This window comes from Nansenia antarctica, assembly GCF_963989245.1.
Source record: "Nansenia antarctica genome assembly, chromosome: 3".
NCBI classification, from domain to species: domain Eukaryota; kingdom Metazoa; phylum Chordata; class Actinopteri; order Argentiniformes; family Microstomatidae; genus Nansenia; species Nansenia antarctica.
In genome coordinates, this window is record NC_137688.1 from 21,767,611 (window position 1) to 21,793,023 (window position 25,413).

Genomic DNA, 25,413 nt, shown 5'->3' on the forward strand with positions numbered 1-25,413 from the left:
TGAAGTTGTCGGGAAAATAGTTGTTAGTTTATATGAATGTCTCCAATAAACCTATGCTTACTGGTTTGAAAAGCAGTACTTATTCCACTACTCCACGTACTACTGTCTGACAGTACCACCACTTTTGAACATCTCTATTCACTTATTTTCTCTCACTCTCTCTCTGCCTCTCTCACTCCTGCATGTCTCACTTCTCTTGCGGGCAGGTCTGATTGCAGGGCAGCTCTCAGGTTGGCCCAGAACAGCCTGTGCTTCCCTCTGTCCTGTGGCCACTCCAGGTAGGTGTGCCGGTTTATCATGGCTTTGAGCTGGTTGTACTTCGAGGGGATGAGGTACTGAGGCAGCGGCTCCAGGAGAACGAGGATCACCCCGTCAGAACCCCGGAACAGGCGCTGGTGGCTGGCAAAGTACAGCTCATAGTGGCACCACTCGCTACGGACGAAGTGTGAGGAGAGTACAAACACACAACGTCTGCTCTTCTCCACACACCGGATGATGTTCTCCACGATCGTCTTCCCTGGCACAAAGTCCCTCTCGTGGCGGCAGATGTGGAGCCCCCCTGCAGGCCCCTCCAGGTTGGGTAAGAGGGAGCCATTCACCCAGTCCGCATCATGCTGGCTGTAGGAGACAAAGGCATGGAACTCCACCCCATCTAGGTCCTCATGCTGAACCTGCTGGGTTCTTGCGCGGTGCTTGGCCCGGGTCCACTTCCATATCATGCCCATGTACCACGGAGCGTCCAGGCGGTGGCACAGGGTCATCACGGCAACAATCACCACCACCCCCGGGCACAAGATGGCCGCCGTCAGTAGGCCAATGTTGCAGGAGATCTCCGACATCCTGAAGTCCTTAAGGGTTGAATTCTTCCAGGTTTCGGGATAGCTGCAGCGGTAGGACCACGGCCAGCGGAGAAGTGTGATTCCTGTGTGTCCACCCCCCAGACTAGCCCCAGCACCAAGCCCCTGGAATGCCCTCAGGGTGCAGGTGCAGGTGAAGGGGTTTTGGCTGGCGTCTACATCTTGTAAGCGGGGACAGCTCTCCAGGAGGCTCACAGAGGGAGTGTGGAGAGAGTTCGCCCTGAGCAGAAGCACCTTTAGGTTTGGGAATCCTCCGCATACTGGGAGATCCCTCAGCCTGTTTGCACTCAGGTCCAGAAACAAGAGGGAGTCCAGGCGATTCACAGCCTCTGGAACAAAGCTTATCTGGTTATTCTGGAGATCCAGTGTTTTGCAGCTATTCGGTAGGCATCTGAACACTGACTGCCTCAGCCCATTTGAGGACAGATTCATTTTGACGATGTTCGGGGGCCAAAGACACTGTTCCAGGCCATCATAGCCCAGTGAGTTAAGGCTGAGGTCTAGATGACACAGGGAACCCATGTATTGTACACGTTTGCTCAAGACCTGCAGGCTCTTGAGGTTGTTACCTTTTAGAACAAGGCTATACAGTTCCACAAAGTTCATACATTCTACAGTGACTTGGCGCTCTACTCTGGAGAAGACTGTATCAGTCAGAGCACAGTCTGAGAAGTCTAGGTGATGAATAGTAGTGATGGCGAGATGAAGCCGACGCTTCGTAGCGTGTGTCGAGTAACCGAGGCAGATTTTTGTGAAGCGCGTAACGAGGCATGTGTTGATGACGTATGGTAAGAGCGAAGCTTCGCCTGCCGGCCGTATCACGTGACCGATTCGGGAAGTGGCTCGGATTTGGCGCGAGACTCGAAACATAAAAGGGACAGGTAAACGCAATGGATTCCCCCTCACAGTTTGTTGACTTGCGACTTTATAGTTTGTTTGTTTGCAATCTTTTGGAGCTTTTTTTTTTTTTTGCGATGGAACCAGCGAGAAAGAGGCGATATTCCCCTGTCTGGGAACATTTTGAGCTGATCTCTCCTAATAAGGTATGCACTATGCACATAGTAATAAATAATAACTAGTGTACTATACTGTAAATAAATGTGACAACACAGTGTATCGTCCCTTGTTCTAATGTCTTTCTTCTAATTTCTGCTATTGTAAAAGGTGAAGTGTCTGGTGTGTTCAAAATAACTTGGATACAGCAATAACACTTCATCTATGCTGAGGCATTATAGAGCCCTGCATGAGAACAAGGAGACCAACCAAGGTGGACAGGCACGCGGGAAGGTATTTTGACTGGGGGTGCTGAGGTGCTGTCTATATACGCTACAGGGAAAAAATTTGCCAGGGAAAAAATTATAATGATTTCTCTCCCTCCCTCCCTCCCTCCCTCCCTCTCGCTGATTGCTCGTTCGCTCACACGCACACAGTGGCATAACGACGGGCCCCAATGCACGGGCAATAATAGTTAAGCACGCACGCACCCACACACTACAACGACGTAACGTTAAATATTTTACCAACAATGTGTTGGAATTTACAGTAATTTCCACTCAGCTCACAGTGTCCCACAATGTCCACAAACATGATGTTGACCATTATTACAGACAGCACTCCATGTCGATTGTTATTGCCTCTTAACGGAAGCCCTTCGCTGCCGAAGAATCGGATGGATCTGAATATCAGTTCTAAAACGTTTCACATTTTTACATTTATTACAAAAAACACATTTATTTTTATTCCCAAAAGCAACAATAGTTATTATATTGTTTTAACTTATTGTTTGAATAATATTTTTATTTTTTAAATTCAGGCAGGTGGAGCTCCTTCTGCCTGCCGCTAGGGGGTGCTGCAGCACCCTCAGCACCCCCCTTCCCGCGTCCCTGAAGGTGGACCAAGCTCAGGTAAGCCTTTTTAGGATGCAATGATAAGACAGCATACAAACATAAAATTACAGGGTACGTTTTTATTAGACAACATTAATTTATATTTTAAATATGACTAATGAATGACACATTTTTTTTCATCAGCACTGAAGAATGATGTGGATGAGGCCTTGGTCAATATGGTGATTGAGGATTGCCAGCCCTTCACCATTGTGGAGGACAAAGGGTTCAGAAAGCTTGTTAAAGCTTTCAAGTTTCAACCCTACCTATGTTCTCCCCACAAGGCAGGTGTGTATGTGAGCACATTAAGCATTTTCCCCATTTCCCCATTTCCGCATATATGCCATTCCAAGAGTGTTCCCTTCTTTCCTTTAGGCTTTGAAAGCTATGGTGGAGTCCAGATATCAGGAGTCCAAGGAGAAAGCCAAAGCCATTGTGTTGAAGGCATCTGCAGTTAGCTTGACAACAGACATGTGGACCTCCATCAATACTGATGCATATCTGGCTGTGACCTGCCATTTTATAGATGAAAGCACCTCTTTGCACACTGTTGTTTTAGGGGTGCTGCATTTCCCTGATGCACATACTGCTGCGAATTTGGCCAACGTCAAAGCAGCACTTATGGCCCAGTGGGGTATTACCACCAAAGTGTCTTGCATGGTGACGGATGGCGCAGCAAATATGGGTGCTTGTGCCAAGGAGTTGCACTTGCGTCACACAATTTGTGTGGCGCACACTTTAAATTTACTTATAAAAAAGGCTATTAAAGAAAACAACGTGTTGGCTGACATCCGGGTAAATTCTCGGAAGATGGTGGGCTATTTTAAGAGCAGCACCACTGCAAAGGTGAATTCCTTTCTTTCATTGCAATATTCTAAATGACGCTGTTTGGTTTAAGTTGCTGCTGCAGTGACTCTTGAATGAATCACTTTTTGTTGGCAAATTTTATAGGAGAGGCTGACACAGGTGCAGGAGCAAATGGGCCGGCCGGCACTGAAGCTGATCCAAGAGGTGGATACACGCTGGAACAGTACGTACCATATGCTGCAGCGTGTGTATGACCTCAAGGAGCCTATAGCAGCAGCTTTGGCCGGCCTACGTACTGACATTGCCCCACTCACATTAGAACAATATGACATCATCGCAGAATGTCTAAAAGTGCTATCCCCATTCAATGATGCCACAGTTGAGCTGTCAGAGGAGAAGAGAGTGTCCGGTTCAAAAGTTATTCCTCTTTTATCAATGCTATACCACACACTGGAGGAGGAGGAAATGGGACTTGTCCAAACACAAGAGAGCATAGCAATGGCTGAGAGTCTAAGAAGACAATTAAAGGATAAGCTGTACTCATTGCAATCAATGAGCGTAATGTCACTGGCGACACTGCTTGATCCACGTTTTAAAAAGATAGGATTCTTTAGCCCCAATAAAGCAGCAGAGGCCGAAAGGAGGCTCACTTTCGAATGTGCTACCGTTATACGAAACAGCGCCGCCTCCGCCTCCGCCTCCTCCTCCGCCTCCTCCTCCTCATCACAACCCCCCATATCAGAAGCTTCTGTGACTCAAGGTAATGTATACTGGATACATTCTAATTGTCTTATTATTTATATTCACTGACACTGACAGCCTGTTTGTCTGTCTTAGGTAACAAACTGTGGCGTCGTTTAGACACCACAGTCCTGCAGGCTGTGCAAAATGGAACTGCAGATGCAACAGTGGAGGTCCATACCTACCTGGCTGAACCAAACATCGAAAGGATGCAGAACCCCCTACAGTATTGGGAAGAACACAAACATGTGTATCCTAATTTGTATAAACTTGCCGTTAATTTTCTATGTACCCCAGCTTCATCTGTGCCCTGTGAAAGGATATTTTCAAAAGCAGGTGAAATCGTCTCAAAAAAAAGAAACCGCCTGAAGCCCAGCACTGTGGAGAAATTGTTATTTTTAAATAAAAATGAATAAATGAATAAAATGTTGTTGTTCCTAGTAACACAAGCACATTTATTCAATTCAAAGCTTCACACACCAAAGCCACGGTGTCATTATCACTCTGCCTGCTAGACATTTATTGTCCACTTGATGGCGCAGTAGAGCAAATGAAGCAACACGAAGCTTCGGTCCATGTGTGACGCAATTGGATGGAAAGCTTCAACAGTTCAAGAAGCTTCATCTCGCCATCACTAATGAATAGTATTGTCAGATTGTGGGCAGGTCATGTGAATGATGGGTGTTTCTGCAATGGACAGATTCTCAACAGGAATATTGATTAAGAAGTCATAGAGGGCCTCCTGAGAGAAGAAGAAGGTTTGCACCGAACCCCGTCTGATTGAGAAGGATTTCATGAGGGATGTCTTTCTCACGGGTGTGTCTGACAGAGGTGGGCTGGTGATAGCCAGATCTAAGGCACTCAGGTGGCTGATGGAGGATTGGAGCAAAGTGTTTATGGTATCAGTCACGTACATCCATGTGGCCACCATATTAGTCAGGTAAAGATGTATGGTGTTGATCACCCCTCTGTCCCTCACAAGTTCTGCTAGGTAATTATGGTCGCCATTCATACCCATCAGCTCAACCTCTCCAAACATCAAAAGAGCATCTGCAAACAGTGCTCGGTCAGTGGCTTTGTTTGTCACAGCAACTCTGACCATCTTCGCCTGGACAAGTCTCAGGCTCCCGCTTTCATAATTAGCGAGGTTCTCTAGACGAAGGGTCAAAGTTTGCAATGTCTTGTTCGATATATTCTCAAAATCCTGCATCGCAATGACATCTGCTCCAAGCCCCAGGATCTCCAGCTTAGCCAGGGAACAGAACTCCCTCCCCAGAGTCATGGTGTGGAACCTGTTAAAGGTCAAGTCCAGTGCTCTAAGGTTCTGTGTAAGCAGTAAGTACCTCTGATCCGTCAGATTCTGGAGCCTGTTGTGCGACAGGTCGAGATCCTCTAAGAGTGGAGTTGGACGGAATGTCTCCAGTTCTATCTCCTCCACAGCATTCCACGATAGGTTTAGGAACCGTAAGTGAGAAGTATTTAGAAAATCCTGTCGGCCAAGTTTGTGTATGCTGTTACAGGAGAGGTCTAGGGCTTCCACGGACGGAGGAAGGTTTCTTGGGACAGAAGAGAGGTTTTTGGAGGAGAGGCTGATGTCCTCATCTGTGTGCACGTCTGAGGAGAGGGTGCAGAGGGGAACTCCCACAAACACAGTCACAGCCCAGAGGGTGGCAGTGACAGCCCTCATTGCTGGAGAGGAACATGAGGTGGAGGGAGACAAGAACAAAAAGGTCAATTTATATCCATATTCATTCTCTTACATAAGAAATGGTACATTTGGTGCTAAATAGGTTAAACCTTATGATTTCACAGTTTCAAAATGATTTAATTTGCAGAATCCTCATGGTATTCAGCTTCCATGTTTTGTTCTCAAATAATTGTCAGCTTTTAAAGTCTCCACAACCCTTGTATAGCCAATACTGTACATGGACTATCATAACTATCATAAATCATTTTAGAGTCTCTTCTCTGACACAGCCAAATTCATTTGATACATTGTTTTTGCAGGAATCATACAGATAAACATAAAACAGTTACTGACCTCTTGAACGTCCGTTAAGGTAATGTTTACCCTGTTAGAGCTTTGGATCAGATGGCTTTCCAAACTCTCTCACAAAGGTTCTCTCCCACACACAGTCCTCTTACCTCGTCAACCCGTTCTTTTTTTTCTATCTTACTTAGTCTCAATCTTCAGCCTCATAACTTTCTCTCTCCTCTCTCTGCATAGAGTAAATCTCATGGCTGAGGGGAAGCAGTGTTTATGTAAAACCAGACTATGCCATGCGTTTCCTCCTTCACACATCCCTTTTTCACTTCCCTTCTATGTAACAATCCAAAGAGACTGTCCCCAGGTGATACTGGTGTTAAAACAGTCACAGCAGAGAGAGAGAGAGGAATATGGTAATGGTTATTGATGATCTGTAGCCCTAGTTTGTAATTGGGCCTGTGAGTAAAATGTTGTTTTTGAAGATGGAATGGAAAATGTGTTTGACATTTGGGTTTTTGGCATGAAGAAGAAAATGAAGGACCCGTTAGTGTGTAGTGCTTGAAAGGGGAATACGGTTGAGATTTAATCACTGTGCATGGTTTAGTGTCATCTTGTGGCTGTGGTGTGGTATTACTGGATGTTGGGATTTATAAGGATATGATATTCACTAAAAGAGGGATATATAGATCTGACCAATGCAACTGACCAATCGTCATTTAACATGATGAGTACTAATTTTTGGAAATGTCAGAAAGGGTGCAGTCAATCACACTGAAGCAGCAGTCAATCACACTGAACCAGCAGTCTATCACACTGAATGAATGGTCTTTATTGTCATTGCTATAGTACAGGTACCAAACAACGAAATTTGGGAGGGGTGGCTCCCCTGGTGCTAGGAAAAAAAAAAAAAAAAAAAGAAGGGAAAGGAGCTGGTTTACATAAATAAAGGCTATGTACACTATCCACTACTATACTGTACAGATAAGACGACTAGGGTTGTCATATTGCACATAGTGTTATTGCACATTCATTTAAAGTGTCGCAGTTTGCAGGCTTGAAATGTACACATTTGTGCCTCAGCACTACACCTGATTTTTTCAATCCAGCAGCTGCCATCAATCCGTCCAGACTGTCCAGGGCCCAGAACCTAGGTCTTTGCTGTGTTCAGGGCCTGGATGGCCCTGGGGTAGAAGCTGAGCTTCAGTCTGTTTGTCCTTGCGGCCATGGTCCTGTACCGCCTTTTCGAGGGCAGCCGGGCAAAGTGTTCGTACCCAGTAGCTCTGACGAGAAGTAGCTCTGACGAGAAGGTGTTACTTCATGTTTACCAGCAGGTGTTCTAGATTCTGTGAACATAACAACTGCCTCTTCCAGAATTTAGTACATGTAGGTCATCCACAGTCTAATACTGTACTGTATGTCCATGCCCTCTTTGCCATCTCTAATCTGTTTGACTTCCTAATTTCATGGCAATTTGATAACACAGCTCTCTTTGTGCTGTATGATGGTGACAGTGCTGATGACTGGTTGGATAGAGGTGAACAACATCCTTTCCCATCTTAATTGACATAACGTAATTATGCCAGAAGCACATTTCACACTAGACAAAGGATGTTGTTTGCTCATGAAGCCAACCCACACACACACACACACACACACACACACACACACACACACACACACACAACCCACACTACACCTTCACAGGGCAGCAGCAAACAAATGCAACATTATATTGGCTACAATAACAATTCAGCGAATTGACTTTTTTGATGACGCTATATTTCCTAGATCAAACACACACACACATACACACACACACACACACACACACACACACACACACACACATATATACAAAGTCATTTCTAAATGATGAAACCTAAATGTAAAAAAAAATAAAAAGAGAATCTTACTCTCACCTCATGGTTGATTTCAAATCCAAACCTTTGGAGTATAGAGCCAAAAGAAGAAGAAATACTTCACTGTCCCAATACTTGGGAGATACAGAGGGCACTGTATCTCGTCTGTATACAGCAGTTTCCTTGAATCAGTGGCTGTTGCTCATGGCAAGAAAGGGGACAATTGAATCAGATCAAGTCTACCATGATGTCTGCTCTCACCTGCCATCGTCATAATGAAATCTTGAAATAACAGCAAAGCGACGTTTCAACCGATTTGGTCATAAAAACCTCAGGGAATAGCTTTTTCAGGGAAAAAGGTTTCTCTGAATTCTATATGCCATAGTGGCCAAACTGTATTTTCTTTTGCACAGAATTTCCTAAATCTGATTGATTCTGTACGGTTTCAGATTGTGTATGTGCCCCACAGCAAAACCTTTAACACAATCTATCTATCTTTTTTTTGCGCAGATGTTGTGTTAAATCCTAGATAGAACAAACTAACCTTTTTCTATAATGTTGAAAAATATTTTAAAGATTAAGAAATTAAGGCCTTAAGGGATAGGGAGTTGAGGAGACATAGACCGCAGTAGCAGGGAGAAGTGTGAGAGATTCACATCTCAGTCGTGGAGGTAAGGATCAGGGTTCAAGCTAATCATTGATGTAGATCCTCCTTCCCAGCAATCAGGAGTCTGTTGTCCACAGGCGTGTGTGTGTGTGTGTGTGTGTGTGTGTGGGTGTGTGTACGTGTGTGTGTGTGTGTGTGACTGAGAGGACATGAGTCAGTGTTTGTGAGTGTGTGTGTGCGTAAACAAACATTACATGTCAACGGTTGGGAGGGAGAGAGTGAGGGAGAGAGCAAGCAAGGTGGGAGGAGGAGAAGGGGAACGATAGGGAAGTTCAACCAGGTTAGCCTGTCAGATGGATACCGCACTGCACTGCCCTGGGCTCCTTTTGTCGATGTCTCCGTCTCCTCCAGTCGTTCGCATTGAATCGTTCACTGAGAATCCTCCGTCATGGATCCTTCACCCTCTCTGGACCTGAATCTGGACCCCTGATGCTCACAGTGATAGTCCCTCCAACTGAGATCACCTTCACTCTCCTCAAGGAGAGTATTTAGAGTTCTAAAACCTTTACAACAAGGGAGTTCTTCCTGTGGCTTTGATATGAAATCCTCAGTCTCTTCCCCTCTTTCTCACCCCTGTCGTCTTCTCCTCTCCCTCCTGCTGATGGTGTGTGTCTGGAACAGAGGCACCTGTTCCTTGGGGGAGGGCAAGAGGCAGTGGCAGAACCCCTCCAGCCCAGATCCCACTAACCAAAGCCAGTGGTTCCTCCAAGGTACCTTCCCAGCGGGGTTCCTCTGGGGCACAGGGACTTCTGCCTTCCAAACCGAAGGGGCCTGGGACCGGGACGGAAAAGGCCCCTCAATCTGGGACAGCTTCACACATTCGATCGGCGGCGACAGTGATATTGCCACGGAGAACGCTGACACAGCCAGTAACAGCTACTTCCGTTGGGAGGAGGACATTGAGGCGCTGGGGTACCTTGGGGTGCGGTCTTATACCTTCTCCCTCTCCTGGCCCCGAATCTTCCCCGATGGCGTCGCCACCGGCCAGCCTAATATGGCCGCCGTAGAACACTATGGCCGGATCATCGACGGGCTCTTGGAGAGGGGTATCGAACCTGTAGTGACCCTGTTTCACTGGGATCTCCCCCAGGCACTGCAGGAGAGCTATGGAGGCTGGAGGAATGACACCCTAGTGGGGTTGTTTGATGCGTACGCAGCGTTCTGTTTCCGTATGTATGGGAGCCGTGTGAGGTACTGGATCACCATGCACAACCCCTACCTGGTGGCTGTCCGGGGGTATGGAACAGGGACGCACGCACCCGGAGAGACAGGGGACCCTGCGGTCCCCTTCACTGTGGCCCACAACCTCATCAAGGTGAGTCCGTCAGGGTCAAGGGTCAGAAGGAATAGTGTGTAGTTTGGCTTATATGATATTGTCTGTCTGCATAACAAAGTATAGAGACCTCATTTGGTCAGCCAGGCAGTCTTTGAATTTCAAACATCACTGATGTTGATCAATGAATGTTTGTGTCTTCCATTGCTAACAAGCAATCTATAATACATTTTAAATAATACTTGATTACCCATAGTGAACACTGTGCTTTTTTCATCAAACAGGTAAAACTAGTCCAAAAACAATGCTTTAAAAACATATGGTTACGTTTTTGACACATCAAAGCACAGTATTCATCATGTTGCAATATTCAGTGTTGATGTCACACTTCATTTCTCATTAGCAGTCATTTACCTCATGTTAAAGCCGTCAGTCGTTTACCATCTGAATTATGAGAGGTTTATTGCTGCTGGAGTTTCATGATTGGTAAACCGGACACTCAAGAGACGCTGGGGTTCAAAGTACGAGATATCAGCACTTCTGTTCTAGAGGGAAAGCAGTGTGACAGGACGTGGAGTTAGGCCTCATTAATAATCAGTTATGTGGAGGTACATGCTTTTGACATTCCAGTCCAATGCCTGTCTTGTATACACACAGTACTCATATCCATGAGTCCATGGGCGTCACCACCATATATTTGGGGGGGGACGTGTCCCCCCCACCTTTGAAACAAGGTCGTTTGGACCCCCCCACATTTGCCATCAAAAATATGTTGCATGACTGGATCAGTGTTATTTTCATTGCTTCACAATCAAATCCGTTCCACTTTATGAGTAGGGGATTGCCCATATCCAGAAGTCCACTCCGCGTTTTACTTCTGTTTTTAACACGGCAGCAGCAGAATCAGACACGCACGCAGATTCAAAACATTCAGACTGAGGCAAGATGATATTTAGATCATCCACCAAGATGGATATAAGGAAAAAAAATTCTAAGAAGAGAAAAGTAAGTCAAAGTCATCCAAGTTTTCCCGTGAGTGGCCAAACAGCAACATTGCGTTCTCCCAAGGTCAAACACAGCCAGCTTTTCTGATAAGAATGTTAGCACCTTATGAGACATTCTCTGTATTAGCAATAGAATTAGCATAGCCTACTAGCAACCAAATACGAGCTAGATCAGCTATATGGCACTAGCAGTTTTGTTAGGCATTACTAGTGCGGTTAGACATGTTTAAATGCAGAACAGACACAGGCGAAATGTCATCAAAAGCACAGAATGGCGACAAACACCTCACAGTGCTTACCTGTCCTGTCATTATTGCATCTCCTGCCCGTGTTCATTGCCCTGAGCATTTGCACAATTTAATTTGGCCATTGCACCCACCCAAAGAATCAATTTTGCATCTGATTGCTTGAGCTAGGGTTAAAAAATAAGAAGAAAACACCTGTTCCATTTATTTTTCTATTTCTAAAATGCTTGTGATTGTATTTTTTGTATTGATGATTGTATTTCTATGTCAAATGTTCTATTAGAGAAAAACAATATGAACAAGTGCTCAATGCATCCCCATTTCTCCTGATATAGGTGGTTGAGAGTGAGAGTGAGTCAGAGTCAGGGGCAGCAGGCAGGGGCAGTGGAGACAGCTCTAATTCACTCTTTGATTTTGTTTGTTTGTTATAGTTGTATGTTCTGCAATGCACTGAAGAGGGCTAAGTTTGATTGTAATAGGCTCTGAGTAGCCTAGGTACATATTTTATGTTTCCTCATAACTTTTTATTCAATTTGTGTTTCAAAGTTACCTCATTCTTTTCTAATTCACTCTTTGATTCTTTTTGAATCTTCATATTTAATAAAGTACCTAAAAAGTGCCACGTGTCAGTGTCAGGCCTCTGTGAGTTAAACCAAAACACAATAGTAGTCAGTAATTGCAGACCATGCCAGCTCCAAGGAAAAACAAAGAAAGAGGGAGATTATTTTGGGTGTAAAACGCACCAGAATGCAGGAAATTGAATCTACTATTTAAAAAATTTCGGGGGGGGAGACCCCCAGACCCCCCGAAAAAAAAGTGTCCCCCCCACATTCAAAAAGCTGCTGACGCCCATGCATGAGTCTATGTCTAAAACAGATATGCAGAGATTTCATTGCTAAATAATTCATTTTTGCTAGAGGAAGATTCATGGGGCCCACATTGAATTATGTCACTTATTTCAAAAGAGTGATTCAGTGCCTTACTAAAGAAAGTTTGAATAAACATCCTATAATCCTAATCATTATTAATGCATACAGAATGTCCTTGTGGTGATTTGTGTTTTTCAGGCGCATGCTAAAGCATGGCACACATATGACACCCAATTCCGTCCGACCCAGAGAGGAAAGGTGTCCATTGTCCTGGGTTCCCATTGGATAGTGCCTCCGAGGGGCCAAGACACTCCGGCCAACGTCGAGCTCTGCCAGAAGTCCATGGAAGCGGTGCTTGGCTGGTTCGCCAGTCCCATCTTTGGGGGAGGGGACTACCCAACCTCCATGAGAGCCAGTCAAGGGAGCCTTCTACCTCAGTTCACCCCAGAGGAGAAGCTCTGGGTGCAGGGAACTGCTGACTTCTTTGCCCTGTCCTTTGGGTGTAACAACCTGCCACTATACCGGAGCCTACCCCACTATGGGCAGGTATCCCTGGACCTGAGGCAGGTGCTGGGCTGGGTACGTCTGGAGTACGGGAACCTGCAGGTGCTGGTGGCAGAAGCAGGCTGGTTCTCTGATCCACTCGTAGGAAGGGAGGACACAGTTGCTATGCTTTTTATGAAGAAGTTCATCAACCAGGTGTTGCAAGGTGAGGAGGGGTGCTGAATGGCTGAATCTGATCTGTGTGTGTGTGTGTGTGTGTGTGTGTGTGTGTGTGTGTGTGTGTGTGTGTGTGTGTGTGTGTGTGTGTCTGTGTGTGTGTGTGTGTGTGTGTGTGTGAGAGAGAGAGAGAGAGAGAGAGAGAGACATAGAGAAAGTGTGCAGTTTATCTTTTTATTTTATATTGATGCACTTAGCTTTTTTAAAACCACATTTGCTCTCCAAAGTTGTACTTGCGCATTCCTTTTTGGTGATGCAGCCAGCGTCCTCATCTCCTCCTCTGCCTGTGTATTTCTGTCCAGCCATGGTGTTTGATGGTGTGCAAGTGTTTGGCTACACAGCCTGGTCGCTGGTGGATGGGTTGGAGTGGAACTATGGCTATAGTCGGAGGCGGGGCCTGTTCTACATAGACTTCAGCCAAGCCAACCGAACCAGGGTCCCCAAGACCACAGCTCATTTCTACAGGCGTGTCATCAATGACAACGGTTTCCCTGGCGACGACACTTCCAGAGAGATCAAAGGCCGTTTCCCCTGTGACTTCCATTGGGGTGTGGCCGACTCCACTATACAGGTAACATGTGGAAAATGACAGGAAGGAGAGGGGAAGAGGGAGAGGAAAGACGATAGACTAGATTAGAGCAATGAATAAGCTTGGTAATTGCAACAAAAACAAAGAGCACATTTATTTTCTTTTATTATAGGTCAATTTCCTTCCATTCTCCCCTCAATTCATGGACCCCCACCTGTACAGCTGGAACCTGACTGGGGACGGGGCACTGTATCCTGTTCCAGGGGTCAAGCTTCACACCAGGGGTGCCCAGTGCTCTGACTACCTGGCCATCCATGGACACGCGCGCCTCTTTGAGTCAACGGGGGCATCTCACTACCGCTTCGCCCTCAACTGGTCCCTCATCCTCCCCCAGGGACACCTCTCTAATGTGGACACAGAGGCGCTCAGGTAGAGACTCTCACACACACACACACACACACACACACACACATACATACACACACACACACACACATGCACACACACACACACATTACTCTTGTGGCATTTGAAATCACTTCAAAGTGTTACATCTAACAGGTACTACCGCTGCCTCCTCACCGAGCTACGCAAGCTGGGCCTGGAAGCTGTCGTCACCCTTTACTACCCCACTCACCCTAAACTACCCCACTCCCCTCTGCTGGGCTTGCCCAAGCCACTACAAGCCTCTGGAGGTTGGCTGAACCAGAGCACCGTGGAGGCCTTCCAAGACTATGCAGCACTCTGCTACCGGGAGCTGGGGCCCTTGGTGCGGTACTGGATCACGGTAAACGAACCCAACCGGCTGGTGGATGCATATCCCAGCGGCGAGGAGCAACACCGGGCTGCACACCACCTACTCCTGGCCCATGCCAAGGCATGGCGGCTCTATGAGAGGGAGTACTTTAGCCAACAGGGAGCGCTGGTTTCCTTGGCGCTGCACGCAGACTGGGCTGAACCCGCTTACCCCTTCCTGGAGTCACACATTTCTGCTGCCCAGCGATTCCTACTGTTTGAGCTTGGCCGTTTCTTAGACCCACTGCTGGGGGGTAGCGGTGGACAAGTGGACAAGGCGGGTAACTACCCTCCGGAGGTGCAGGCGTACCTGGAGGAGAGAGCACGGGTGTTGGGCCTCCCTGGATCCCCACTGCCCAGCTTCACAGAGCAGGAGAGAGAGGAGCTGAGAGGGGCGCTGGGATTCATCGCACTGAACCACTTCACCACGCACCTTGTCTCCCCGCGGCCCCGGTCTGCCCCACAGAGCGGCCCACCTAGCCCCCGGCAGCCCCAACCTCCAGACCACGACTGCCTGATCCTGTTAGACCCCACCTGGCCCTCCTCCAGCACTGAACAGAAAGTGGTCCCCTGGGGTCTCCGGAAAGTGCTGGGCTGGGTGAAGGAGCGGTACGGAGGACGCCTTCCTGTTATTGTCTCTGCCAGTGGGGTGGATGACCAGGCGCCTGTGGAGGACCGGCTCAGGCAGCACTACCTCAAGACCTACCTGCAGGAAGCGCTCAAAGGTGGGTGACTGTTCCCATGTGCCCAGAAGCATTACCCAGCACACCACAGCCTTATCATTATACTGTATGACCCCTCATAAAACCTACACTTTAAGAGGGACCTTTGAGATCATAAACATATAGGAGAGAGTAGACTGAGGGAAATGGGTTGCTGGTGTCACCTATTTTTATGTTTGTTTCAACGCCCCTCATCTTCAGTACCTTGTTGTCATTGTTTGAACATGTACCGTATGTGTTTAATCCTAAACACCCACCTGAAATGAAACACATGGCGCTCAGAGCCTGCAGTAATGTACGTAGTGTACAGGATGTACATTATTTTGTACACCAATATACCGGATTTGGTTACAATCTGCCTTCATCAAGGTCAGTTCTGTTTTTGTTTTTTTATAATGGTGCTCCGTGTTAGGATAATTAGAACAGACATATAATCAGCTGCTAAAACCAGAAATGGGGTGCTGTTCTATGTGTAGACTGAATGGTTCCCATACTGCCTTCCTATCTTCTTCTTCTTCTCCCAGCTCGTCAGTTGGATGGAGTCAACCTGAAGGGCTTTTATGTCTGGGAGCTGCAGGATCGACACGTCCCTAAGTACGGCCTCTTTGCATCCCCCCACCACCAGTCCAGACCCAAAGCCTCCATCGCAGCATACCGGGAGATCATTGACCGTAGCGGTTTCCCCGCGGACAACGTCACAGGGACCTGCAGGGTTAGTGACCTCCGGACAGTGTGCACCATCTGTGCACGTATCTCAGAGAACAAACCCATGCTGTTTTTCGGAACGTGCCTCCTCTTAACATTTGCTATGCTGGTGACAGTCATCATAATCATGGTCAGGAGGAGGAGGAGGGCTCAGGGGAGGAGGAGAAGGGGGAGGATGGGGGTGCCTGTATGTTCCGTCCCACCTGGTATACGGTGCCAGCCGTGGGAGAGAGTGGCACTGCAGCGGGTGGCAGATAGGATCCGCGTGGTTCGCCGTTAGTTTGGGCCTTATTCACACTGTATTCAATCTAATAGGTGTTCTTGAATACACAGATCTGGGATCAGCTTACCCTTAACAAATCCACACCTTAACCATTAATAGGCAAAATGCTAAACTGATCCGTGTCTAGGGACAGCTTCATCACACTCCACTTGGGCCCTGCTCAACACAATGGAAATTGTTATCCTCAAAGAAAGCTCAATGCATGCTGGGAAAATCTTTGCCATTAAGTGTCTCATAAGGATTCTCTCTCTGTGCCTGGCTTTACTGTTTGAATACACCTTTAGGAATCATCATATGTTAAAAAAAAAAAGATATGTGTGTCCGATGAGCTTGAGACAGCATCCATGCTCAAACTACTGTATGGCAAAATGTAAGTTACCTTGAAGGTTATTCGACTGTTTCAGTTATTTCATTGATAGTGGGGTGTGTCGGCTCTACTTTTGAACTTCTATGAATGCTGCTATTGTAAAGTATTGATCATGTACAGAGTACTGTTAGCATGACTCGTTTAGGCCTACTTGGTAGCGTACCTATGTTCCCCGGGTCCTATGTTCCCCGGTTCCCCGCTTCCGAAAAAGGGTCCTATGTTCCCCGCTTCCGAAAAAGGGTCCTCCTCGGGTCCTATGTTCCCCGCTCCAGAAAAAGGGTCCTATGTTCCCCGGGTCCTATGTTCCCCGCTCCCTCCGTGGAGGGAGTTGGAGGCCCGTCTACTGAGGCTGAAAGAACAATATATTCAGGGCCTCAGACATCTGGCTTCGTACTGGAGGGCTGTCAGCCGTAGCGTCCTTATGGGCTAGATCGAAAGGGGTAGACTTTTGTTCCCTTTTTTTTGTTTGATTTTTGCATTTATGTACCTTTATTTGGATAGCACTTTTCAAACAAATAATCAGGAGGAGGTTATTATGTTGTCCAGTAGGCCTATGTTGTTGTTATTATTATTAATATTGGCCTAATTTAATTATTATTGTTATTGTTATTATTGTTATTATTTAGGTTTACTGTTTGAAGTAAATTGAACCATATCCACAAACATAGTTTAATTAGTTGGTTGCAATAAAAGCCTATATTTTGGATTGATATCTCTACTGTATTTATTTGATTTCGTTTGACAAAAATATAGAAAAAATATTTAATAATGTGTATATATATACACTGTCACTGGTGTTCTTTTAGGAATATAAGATTTTCAATTCCATCTCGAAAATGATCTATCTAGGGAGTTACACTCATCAACACGGAGCATTATGACGTCATGTTAACTCGCTGGAGCGGGGAACATAGGACCCTTTTTCGGGAGCGGGGAACATAGGACCCGGGGAACATAGGACCCTTTTCCTGGAGCGGGGAACATAGGACCCTTTTTCGGAAGCGGGGAACATAGAACCCTTTTTCGGAAGCGGAGCTAAGAAATCGGGGAACATAGGACCCGGGGAACATAGGACCCGGGGAACATAGGGATGATCTCCCTATCGTTGCATCTTATCTTTCCCTATCTCCCTATCTTTGCATTTTGCCGAAAGAGTCTAGATAGATAGTGAGTCTTGACTGAAGGCTATAAGATCACAATTCCTCCCTGTAGCCCAATGTAACTTCATTTATTGTGTATATGACTGTTAAAATTGTGAACATTTGCACCATTTTGCTAATTTGGAACACAGCTGAAACACGTCAGTTTTTGTAAATATCATAGTGCCTAATTATGTAAATGAAACCTTAATAATGTGTTATAAATAGATATTAAATATATATATATGAAATTAAATAAAATACACGCCACTGTTTCCTCTTTCATTGTCACTATCGCTTATATCTACCATGTGATGCGAACAGGTTGCATCCAAAAACCCCATAAGGTTGACACTGATGCCCTCTAGCGTTCAAAACATTGGCCCAGGCTCCAGGGCCCTCCATGAAAACATAGGAAAGCTGCTCAGCTGACCTCATACAATCTGAGAAAAATACATTGTTAGAATAATATGTTGTTTTATGTTGCTTTATTACCTACTGAGATTATGCTCAGTCTTGTTTCAGTCATGATTGTTAATGGTAGCAAGACAGATACATTTTCCCTCTGATGAAGATACATCATGGGGATGAACCATTTCAATGGAGAACATACTGCATTGTGCTATTCATTGATATTCTAAAAGGCAGTGTGCCTGTGAATGAACAAATAAACCCTGAAGAAAGTATTCTTCTGATTTCGTATTGGTATGAATGATTCATTATTAATATTAAGAGGTCGTTTTTTTAGAGAGAGACTTCACAAAGATAAGGACTATAGTAATTACATTTTAAGAAAGTTAGGCCTGCATCACATTTGGTAACACAAGGCAGAATGTCTGAACGAAGAAAGGAGCAGGTGGATTCATTCCCCCCATGATCCTGATCCTGCTCTGCATTGTTTTGTTGAATGGAAATAATGGGTTTAATAATGGGTTTAATAATGGGTTTAAGCCAGGGAAGAAGTTAAAAGTCCTATTGCATGTCCTTGTGGCTAATATAGGCCCATCATTATTCATTGGACACATTCCACCCTTTCCCGAGGTGAAGTGATTGAATATACAGTATGTTTCACTGAGCAAGTTATTTTTGAGTGCTATTGGGCCATTGTGTCTGATGCATGCATAGGCCCACAATGTGATTTTGTGTTGAATAAAGCAATGTATAAATTATAGTTAGAAAATACACTCAAGAGAAAGGGAGTGGGTTAACTTTTGTACACAGAATATAGGCATCAGAAAATTGCCTATTTATGATTAAATGTGTTGTATAGAGTCCCATGACTCGAGAGGTACAATAGTGGGTATCCTGACATATAATATAGGGCTACGGTTAAATAATAAATATAATCAACGAGAAATATTATGGATTATTGAGAGATGATTCCAATAATATCAGATGTAGTAATTTGGCCCAGTGGCATCTGTTTTCTAGGGTATATAGGGACATAAAACCACTAATCCCCCGTAGGGAGTGTTTTTATTGGATCAGAGAGTAAAACTTTGACCTGGTTCCCATCCCATCCTAATATGCGTTTCCCCTCACAAAACCAGGGGACTAGAGGAATTCTGGACATATCTCGAATTAAAAATCATGCCCCATAAAGCATATCTATATAGACAAGATTCATGTCGCAATTGTATTAAATCAACTCCAAATACGGATCAACCAATGGGCAAGCAGTTTTCAGGGTAGCAGCAGTGATGGTGTGAAATCACATGACCCGTATTTCAGCTCGCATGCAGCAGTGGGACTAAAATGTTTCCAGGCAGGACCGCCGATTGTCCACCGTTCACATTCTGACAATTTGACGAGAAACGATACATTGTCTCTCAGCTCGTTTGTAACATTGTCTCTTGTAACCTCGGTGCGGATAAGGGCTCTCGTTGACACAGCGCTTAACAGTGTTTAGCTAGCTGTTAGCTTACCTATCGTGCGACTGTTATTGTTGCGCCGAGCCAAAGTGACAGAGACAGAGACCTTTACGGAGAGCGAAAGTGCGAGAGAGGGATAGTGCGTTAGCTGGGCAGCTAAGCTAGCTAAGGACTGGGCTGAACGCGAGGCCTCAGCATAGAGGATACTCTTGTCCTCCTCCGACAGAACAACGGCGAGATCATCATGGCCAACATCGCTGTTCAGCGGATAAAACGGGAATTCAAAGAGGTTCTTAAAAGTGAAGAGGTTGGTTGTTTATTTTCTTCAATCGACCGTGAATGCTAGGTAGCTAGCTAGAGCTAGCTAAGCTAAGTGTTGGTGGAACGATTGTCTCCCGTGTTATTTTGGTTCTATGAAATGAGTGATGTTTTGCTTTTAGGCACATTATAGTCACACAATACATGTTAGCTAAGTCTTTGTATTTCGCCAATTACTTGAAAGAAGACACAGGGAATGATGCTTGCCAGTGTATAAGCTATCTAGCTGTCACTGTTTTGCTAACTGGCTGTGTTGTGTTGGCAGCAACGCTAGCGTAGCTATTTGGAAATCCCCAGCCAGCCAGGTTGCCAGAAGGTAGCTAGTTTACGTTAGCATAACTTTAGCGAGTCTATCGATGGATTAGGTAGGCCAGGGTTATGAAATCAATGAATGACTAGGCTAAACGGATAGGAGATTTGGACTTTTGCAGAATAGGCTTTTTTTTCTTCTAACGAATTAGTTTGCTGGTTGCTGTGAGATGTATCCATCCCACCCCAGTCCGCTGTGTCAGTGTGCCGTGTGTCTGTCCCCCCACAGGGGTGTCAGCTTCTGCCGCATTGGCAGGTTTTTAGTTCGAAAGCAAAGCGCAACATTTCTACACGTTTGTCCTGTGGCAGGTGATTATACTACGACCCATGATGACATGCATTGTCTCTACACAGATGTGAGCATGGGAGTATTTCAAAGCGGAATGTTGGAGACTGTTTAGTTGACATTGACAGTGGGATGACCAAGTACGGTACCATAGATCTAGTTTAGAACTATTCCATCATCTCTGTGCCCACTGCCCAGTGCATCAACTCTCTGTTCTGTTACTGTGGTGAACAAAGTTTCTGTAGTAAAAGGACGATCCTCCTCCTCCCTCAATATGTATGAACCTGTGGTCTTGGAAGAAAATCTAAATATAGCCTCTGTCCTTTCTCCTCTCTCTGGCAGACGAGCAAAAACCAGATAAAGGTGGACTTGGTGGATGAGAACTTCACAGAGCTGAAGGGGGAGATTGCAGGACCACCCGACACGCCATATGAAGGTGAGATGCGAGCCTACTGGAGTGGACTCTAGTCTGCCTACACTACAGCTCGAGCACGAGTCAAAGCAGTTGGCCTTAAGTGGGCGAGCCATGCAGCAGCAAAGAGGATTGATGTAACAGTCAGGCAGTTGTTTATGCATTCTTGCAAATGAGTGTGTGGGCTGCTAAACTATAATGTCCTGTCTTTGGTTAACTAGCGTTGGATTTTGTGTGATAGTTCCTTGCATATGTTGGGATCTTTCACCATCATAACTATTTGCTTCCTTTACTTATCATTTAAAGGTGGTAGATTTCAACTAGAAATAAAGATTCCAGAGACGTATCCATTCAATCCCCCCAAGGTAGGTGCTTATCACCTTCTGGTGTTTTGTCTCTGACCACTGTAACATTCACTCTGGGAAATTCTGTTAGCCTGAAACAATGCTGGGTCACTTGTTGATTCATCATGCCATACTACCTGTACCTATCACTATCATTATCATGTTTTATATCACTATTTGCATTTCTGTTTAGATGCTAAACTGCATCTCATTGTCTGGTACTTGTACTCTGCAATGACAATAAAGTTGAATCTAATCTAATTTCCTCACCGCCGATGTCACCTCTCCCCCAGGTGCGGTTTATCACTAAGATCTGGCATCCTAACATCAGCTCGGTCACAGGTGCAATATGTCTGGACATCCTCAAAGACCAGTGGTGAGTGACTACTTCCTGCTCCCAGTCTCCCTCACTCTGATCCAGTCAGCTAAAGTCCCAATACCCTGACGATGTCTCTCACCAACTCTTTGATACTACTGCCGTGAGGGGGACTAATTGGATGAAAGTAATATTTTGGAATCTCCCACATGGGCCAATTTGGTTTGACCAAATGTTGGATTGACCTGTCCTGTGTGTGTCTCTTAGGGCGGCAGCCATGACACTGCGGACAGTGCTACTGTCACTACAAGCCTTATTGGCAGCGGCTGAACCAGACGACCCCCAGGATGCTGTGGTGGCCAATCAGGTGTGTGTGTGAGGGAGAGAAAAATAATGCATTCCATGAATATGCTTATTAATCTGTTTTGAATTGTGGATTGTTTGAATGCTTTGTCATTTGTGACTACATAGATACAGTGGGGGAAATAAGTATTGAACACATCAACATTTTGTCCAGTAAATGTATTTCCAATGAGCCTATTCAACTGAAAGTTGCACCAGAGTATTAACTCAAACAATCCAGACCAAAAAATCTAAACATATCCATATGTAAATAAAGTTATGTGTAATAAAGTGGAATGAAACAGGAAAAAACTATTGAACACTAAGAAAAAGTTACTTAAACTAAAGTTAAAGTTAGAAAATAGAACTAATTAGGAGGCAACTCTACTTCCAGTCTGTGCTAATTAATGTCAGCTGGGTTAGAATATATTGATGGGCTATAAGAGGTTTTTTTTGTTACCAAGGTGCCACACAACAAACATCTAATGATGGGTAAAAGCAAAGAGCTGTCTCAAGACCTTCGCAACCAGATTGTTGCAAAACATGAAAATGGAATTGGCTACAGACGTATTTCAAAACTTCTGAATCTTCCATAAGCACCATTAGGGGGCATTATCCGTAAATGGAAGCAACATCACTCCACCATCAACCAGCCAGGCACAGGAGCTCTTCGCAAGATTTCTGATCAGGGAGTCAGAAGGATACTTAGAAGAGTAGACAAAGAGCCACGGACCTCTGTGTAGAGGAATGGGCCAAAATCACACCTGAATACTGTGGGCAATTAGTTACTTCATACAGAAAGTGCCTTGAAGTTGTCATTACAAACAAAGGCTTCTCCACTAAGTATTGAATTAATTTCAGTTAGTGTGTTAAATACTTTTTTCCTGTTTCATTCTACTTTATTACACATAACTTTATTGACAGGGACTTTAATGTTAAGATTTTTTGTCTGGATTGTAATACCAAAGTCTGGTGCAAATTTCACTGGAATAGCCTAATTGGAAATACATTTACTGGACAAGATGTTGATGTGTCCAATACTTACTTCCCCCACTGTATATCTGTAGTGGGAAGGCTTTACTGTTAGATTTCTATACAGCTGTCATCTTGCCCTCTGAGTTCATGATTGTGGTGTTTGTGTTGTGTCTGTCTCTCTCTCTCTCTCTCTCTCTCTCTCTCTCTCTCTCTCTCTCTCTCTCTCTCTCTCTCTCTCTCTCTCTCTCTCTCTCACACTCCCCCCCCCTCCGCCCTCTCTCTCAGTATAAGCAGAACCCAGAGATGTTCAAACAGACGGCCAGACTCTGGTCTCACGTGTACGGCGGCGCTCCCGTATCCAGTCCAGAGTACACCCGCAAAATAGACAAACTGTGTGCCATGGGCTTCGACAAAGTGAGTCGTCCCCCCAACACTTAACGCCAGCTATGAACGGTGAAACAGCTAATTTGATGTTGTCCCACTGAGGGAGGAAAACAGTACATAAAACACGGTGTATCGCATTAGTAAAAGCAACCAGACAGACCGTTATTATTTTATTTTTGCCATTTAGCAGACACCTTTATCCAAAGCGACTTAGAACAAATACACGTGTCTAAGTAAGTGAATCATCTATCCATCAGTCATCATAAGAAAAATAAATCTATGCTAGGACCAGGGGCCATTAGTCACAAAGTGACAATGATTTTTTGTAGAAACTGTACTGGCGGGTATTGGGGATGATGATGTCTTTAGGAGGGACAGTTAAGCTATGACTGCCCTCAGAAGATTAGTTGTATTGTGAAATTGTAGTGAGGTTTTTGCAGCACACTGTGCCCTCCCTGTCTCTACTCTTTTGATTTCACAAACGTCCTCCTGGACTGAACTGAGCCGAGACAGAGATGCACCGCAAAGGTAACCTTATGAGGCTATTTCCATATGAAAACCATCAGTTGAGGGCAGTCACGTTGCCAAACTGTCTCTGTATTACCTTTACTAAAGGGAAACACTGTGTTGTTTGGTTCACTTCACGTACATTGCAGCTTTAACTACTGTCTCAATGGTCACGTTATTTCCACTTAGTATGGGATATGACTGGATTATTATTGATGAGATATTATATCCAGTGTCTAGGCCCAGACACTTTAAAATAGTCACCTCTGAAATGTTTTAATCAATTTCATTCAGTCTGATTCCCCAATTAAATCTAAGATGCATGTTTACGGCTGTTGTTAACCGGTCCTTTCCATTAGTTTTTGTAATGGCAAGATAATAAACAGTGATTGATGAGTAACCACAATCCTTCTCTCTCTCGCTCTCTCGCTCTCTCTCTCTCTCTCTCTCTCTCTCTCTCTCTCTCTCTCTCTCTCTCTCTCTCTCTCTCTCTCTCTCTCTCTCTCTCTCTCTCTCTCTCTCTCTCTCTCTCTCTCTCTCTCTCTCTCTCTCTCTCTCTCTCTCTCTCTCTCTCTCTCTCTCTCTCTCTCTCTCTCTCTCTCTCTCTCTCTCTCTCTCTTCACAGAATGCAGTAATAGTGGCGTTGTCGTCGAAATCCTGGGATGTGGAGACAGCGACAGAGCTATTGCTCAGTAACTGAGTCTCAACACCTGTCCCAAACCACCCATTACACCCCCTCACTCCACACCCTCCCCCTGGTCTCCATCTGGTCCCCCCAACACACACACACACACACACACACACGCACACCCTCTCTCTCCCTTTGTCTAAAGCCCTCCTTTCTGATGTGCGGTGCTCTCTCTGTTCCATGGACCCTCACCTACTGTACACACCTTTGCTCAATCCCTTCTTTTCCACCTGTCAGGCGCCCCCCTCTCCCCTCTCTTTTTAACCCCCTCTGTTCTGCACCACACTCTTCTGCTGTCCGGGGGCTCCTGGGCTCCAGCCCCTCCCTTCACTCCCAGTCATTCAACATTCCACTCAAAACCTCAAGAACATTTCTGACCCCTATCCATTGAGTCAAGTGCCATTCTTCCACCCTCATCCATGGCCTACCTACATTCTCCCAACTCTCTGGCTGGGTCTGAATAGTACCCGGTGGTGAGCTGAGGAAGACAGTAAAGTAGTCATCTAAGGATGTTTGAACGTAGCCACCCCCCCCCCCCTTTTCACCACCTTTTTAGCACTTACTACATCGCTGACCTTTTCTTGCAGTAGCAACACTCATACCCAGGTGTCACCTGTTTGACTATCTTACCTACCGAGAACCTCACCCCCATCAGCAGGTAACCCCACCCCCCTCTCCCTCATCCTCTTCATGGCTACCCTCATCATCTCACCCCCCCACACACACACACACACTTTTTTAATTTTATTTGGTTCTCGCCTCCTACAGGAATACATTTGGATTCCTCTTTTTAAAAAGAATGAAAACAATAATGGAAACACTCAAGGTCACTGTTCACAGATAATGCGACTCAAGCTAATTGAGACTGGAAGAAAAAACTAAAAGGTTTGAAAAATATTGCATCCACTGAACTACGCCAACAGAGAAAAAACTATGTCAAAAGAATTCATCTGTAAATAAAGCTATTAAAGTCTGTGTAAATTAATCTACATTTAAGAACTTGTTGTTTCTTTTCATCACTTTATCATTATTTAATTTATTTACAAAGAAATTATGGAAGTACAGAGCTACCGTTAAAGATTGTATGTTTGTTTGAAATTGTCTGTGCCTTATCTTGCACAGCCAGACAGTGCACCTGAATATTGAATATACGTAAGCATAAAAGGACTGCGGCAACATTAGTTTGTACCCGTCTGCAATAAGGTT

At 45.2% G+C, this 25,413-nt stretch overlaps 3 protein-coding genes across 3 annotated transcripts; 2 read left to right on the plus strand and 1 right to left on the minus strand.

The window, feature by feature from the left end:
- Positions 1–152: 152 nt before the first annotated feature.
- tlr1 (toll-like receptor 1) lies at positions 153–8,405 on the minus strand (the record flags this gene model as incomplete). The annotated part of the gene is made up of 3 exons (XM_080527073.1): positions 153–1,536; positions 4,927–5,980; positions 8,399–8,405. 3 exons carry the CDS (start codon positions 8,403–8,405, stop codon positions 153–155), a joined length of 2,445 nt encoding a protein of 814 aa, XP_080383199.1.
- Positions 8,406–9,405: 1,000 nt separating this feature from the next.
- On the plus strand, positions 9,406–15,946 carry klb (klotho beta; the record flags this gene model as incomplete). Its single annotated transcript, XM_080527074.1, has 6 exons — positions 9,406–10,119; positions 12,394–12,904; positions 13,218–13,486; positions 13,617–13,873; positions 14,006–14,964; positions 15,486–15,946. The coding sequence occupies 6 exons, from the start codon at positions 9,406–9,408 to the stop codon at positions 15,944–15,946; spliced, it is 3,171 nt and encodes a 1,056-aa protein (XP_080383200.1).
- A 3,272-nt stretch (positions 15,947–19,218) lies between these two features.
- On the plus strand, positions 19,219–25,079 carry ube2ka (ubiquitin-conjugating enzyme E2Ka). The gene is made up of 7 exons (XM_080526165.1): positions 19,219–19,633; positions 20,582–20,675; positions 20,958–21,016; positions 21,289–21,371; positions 21,579–21,678; positions 22,914–23,042; positions 24,145–25,079. The coding sequence occupies exons 1-7, from the start codon at positions 19,571–19,573 to the stop codon at positions 24,217–24,219; spliced, it is 603 nt and encodes a 200-aa protein (XP_080382291.1). The 5' UTR covers positions 19,219–19,570; the 3' UTR covers positions 24,220–25,079.
- Positions 25,080–25,413: the final 334 nt, after the last annotated feature.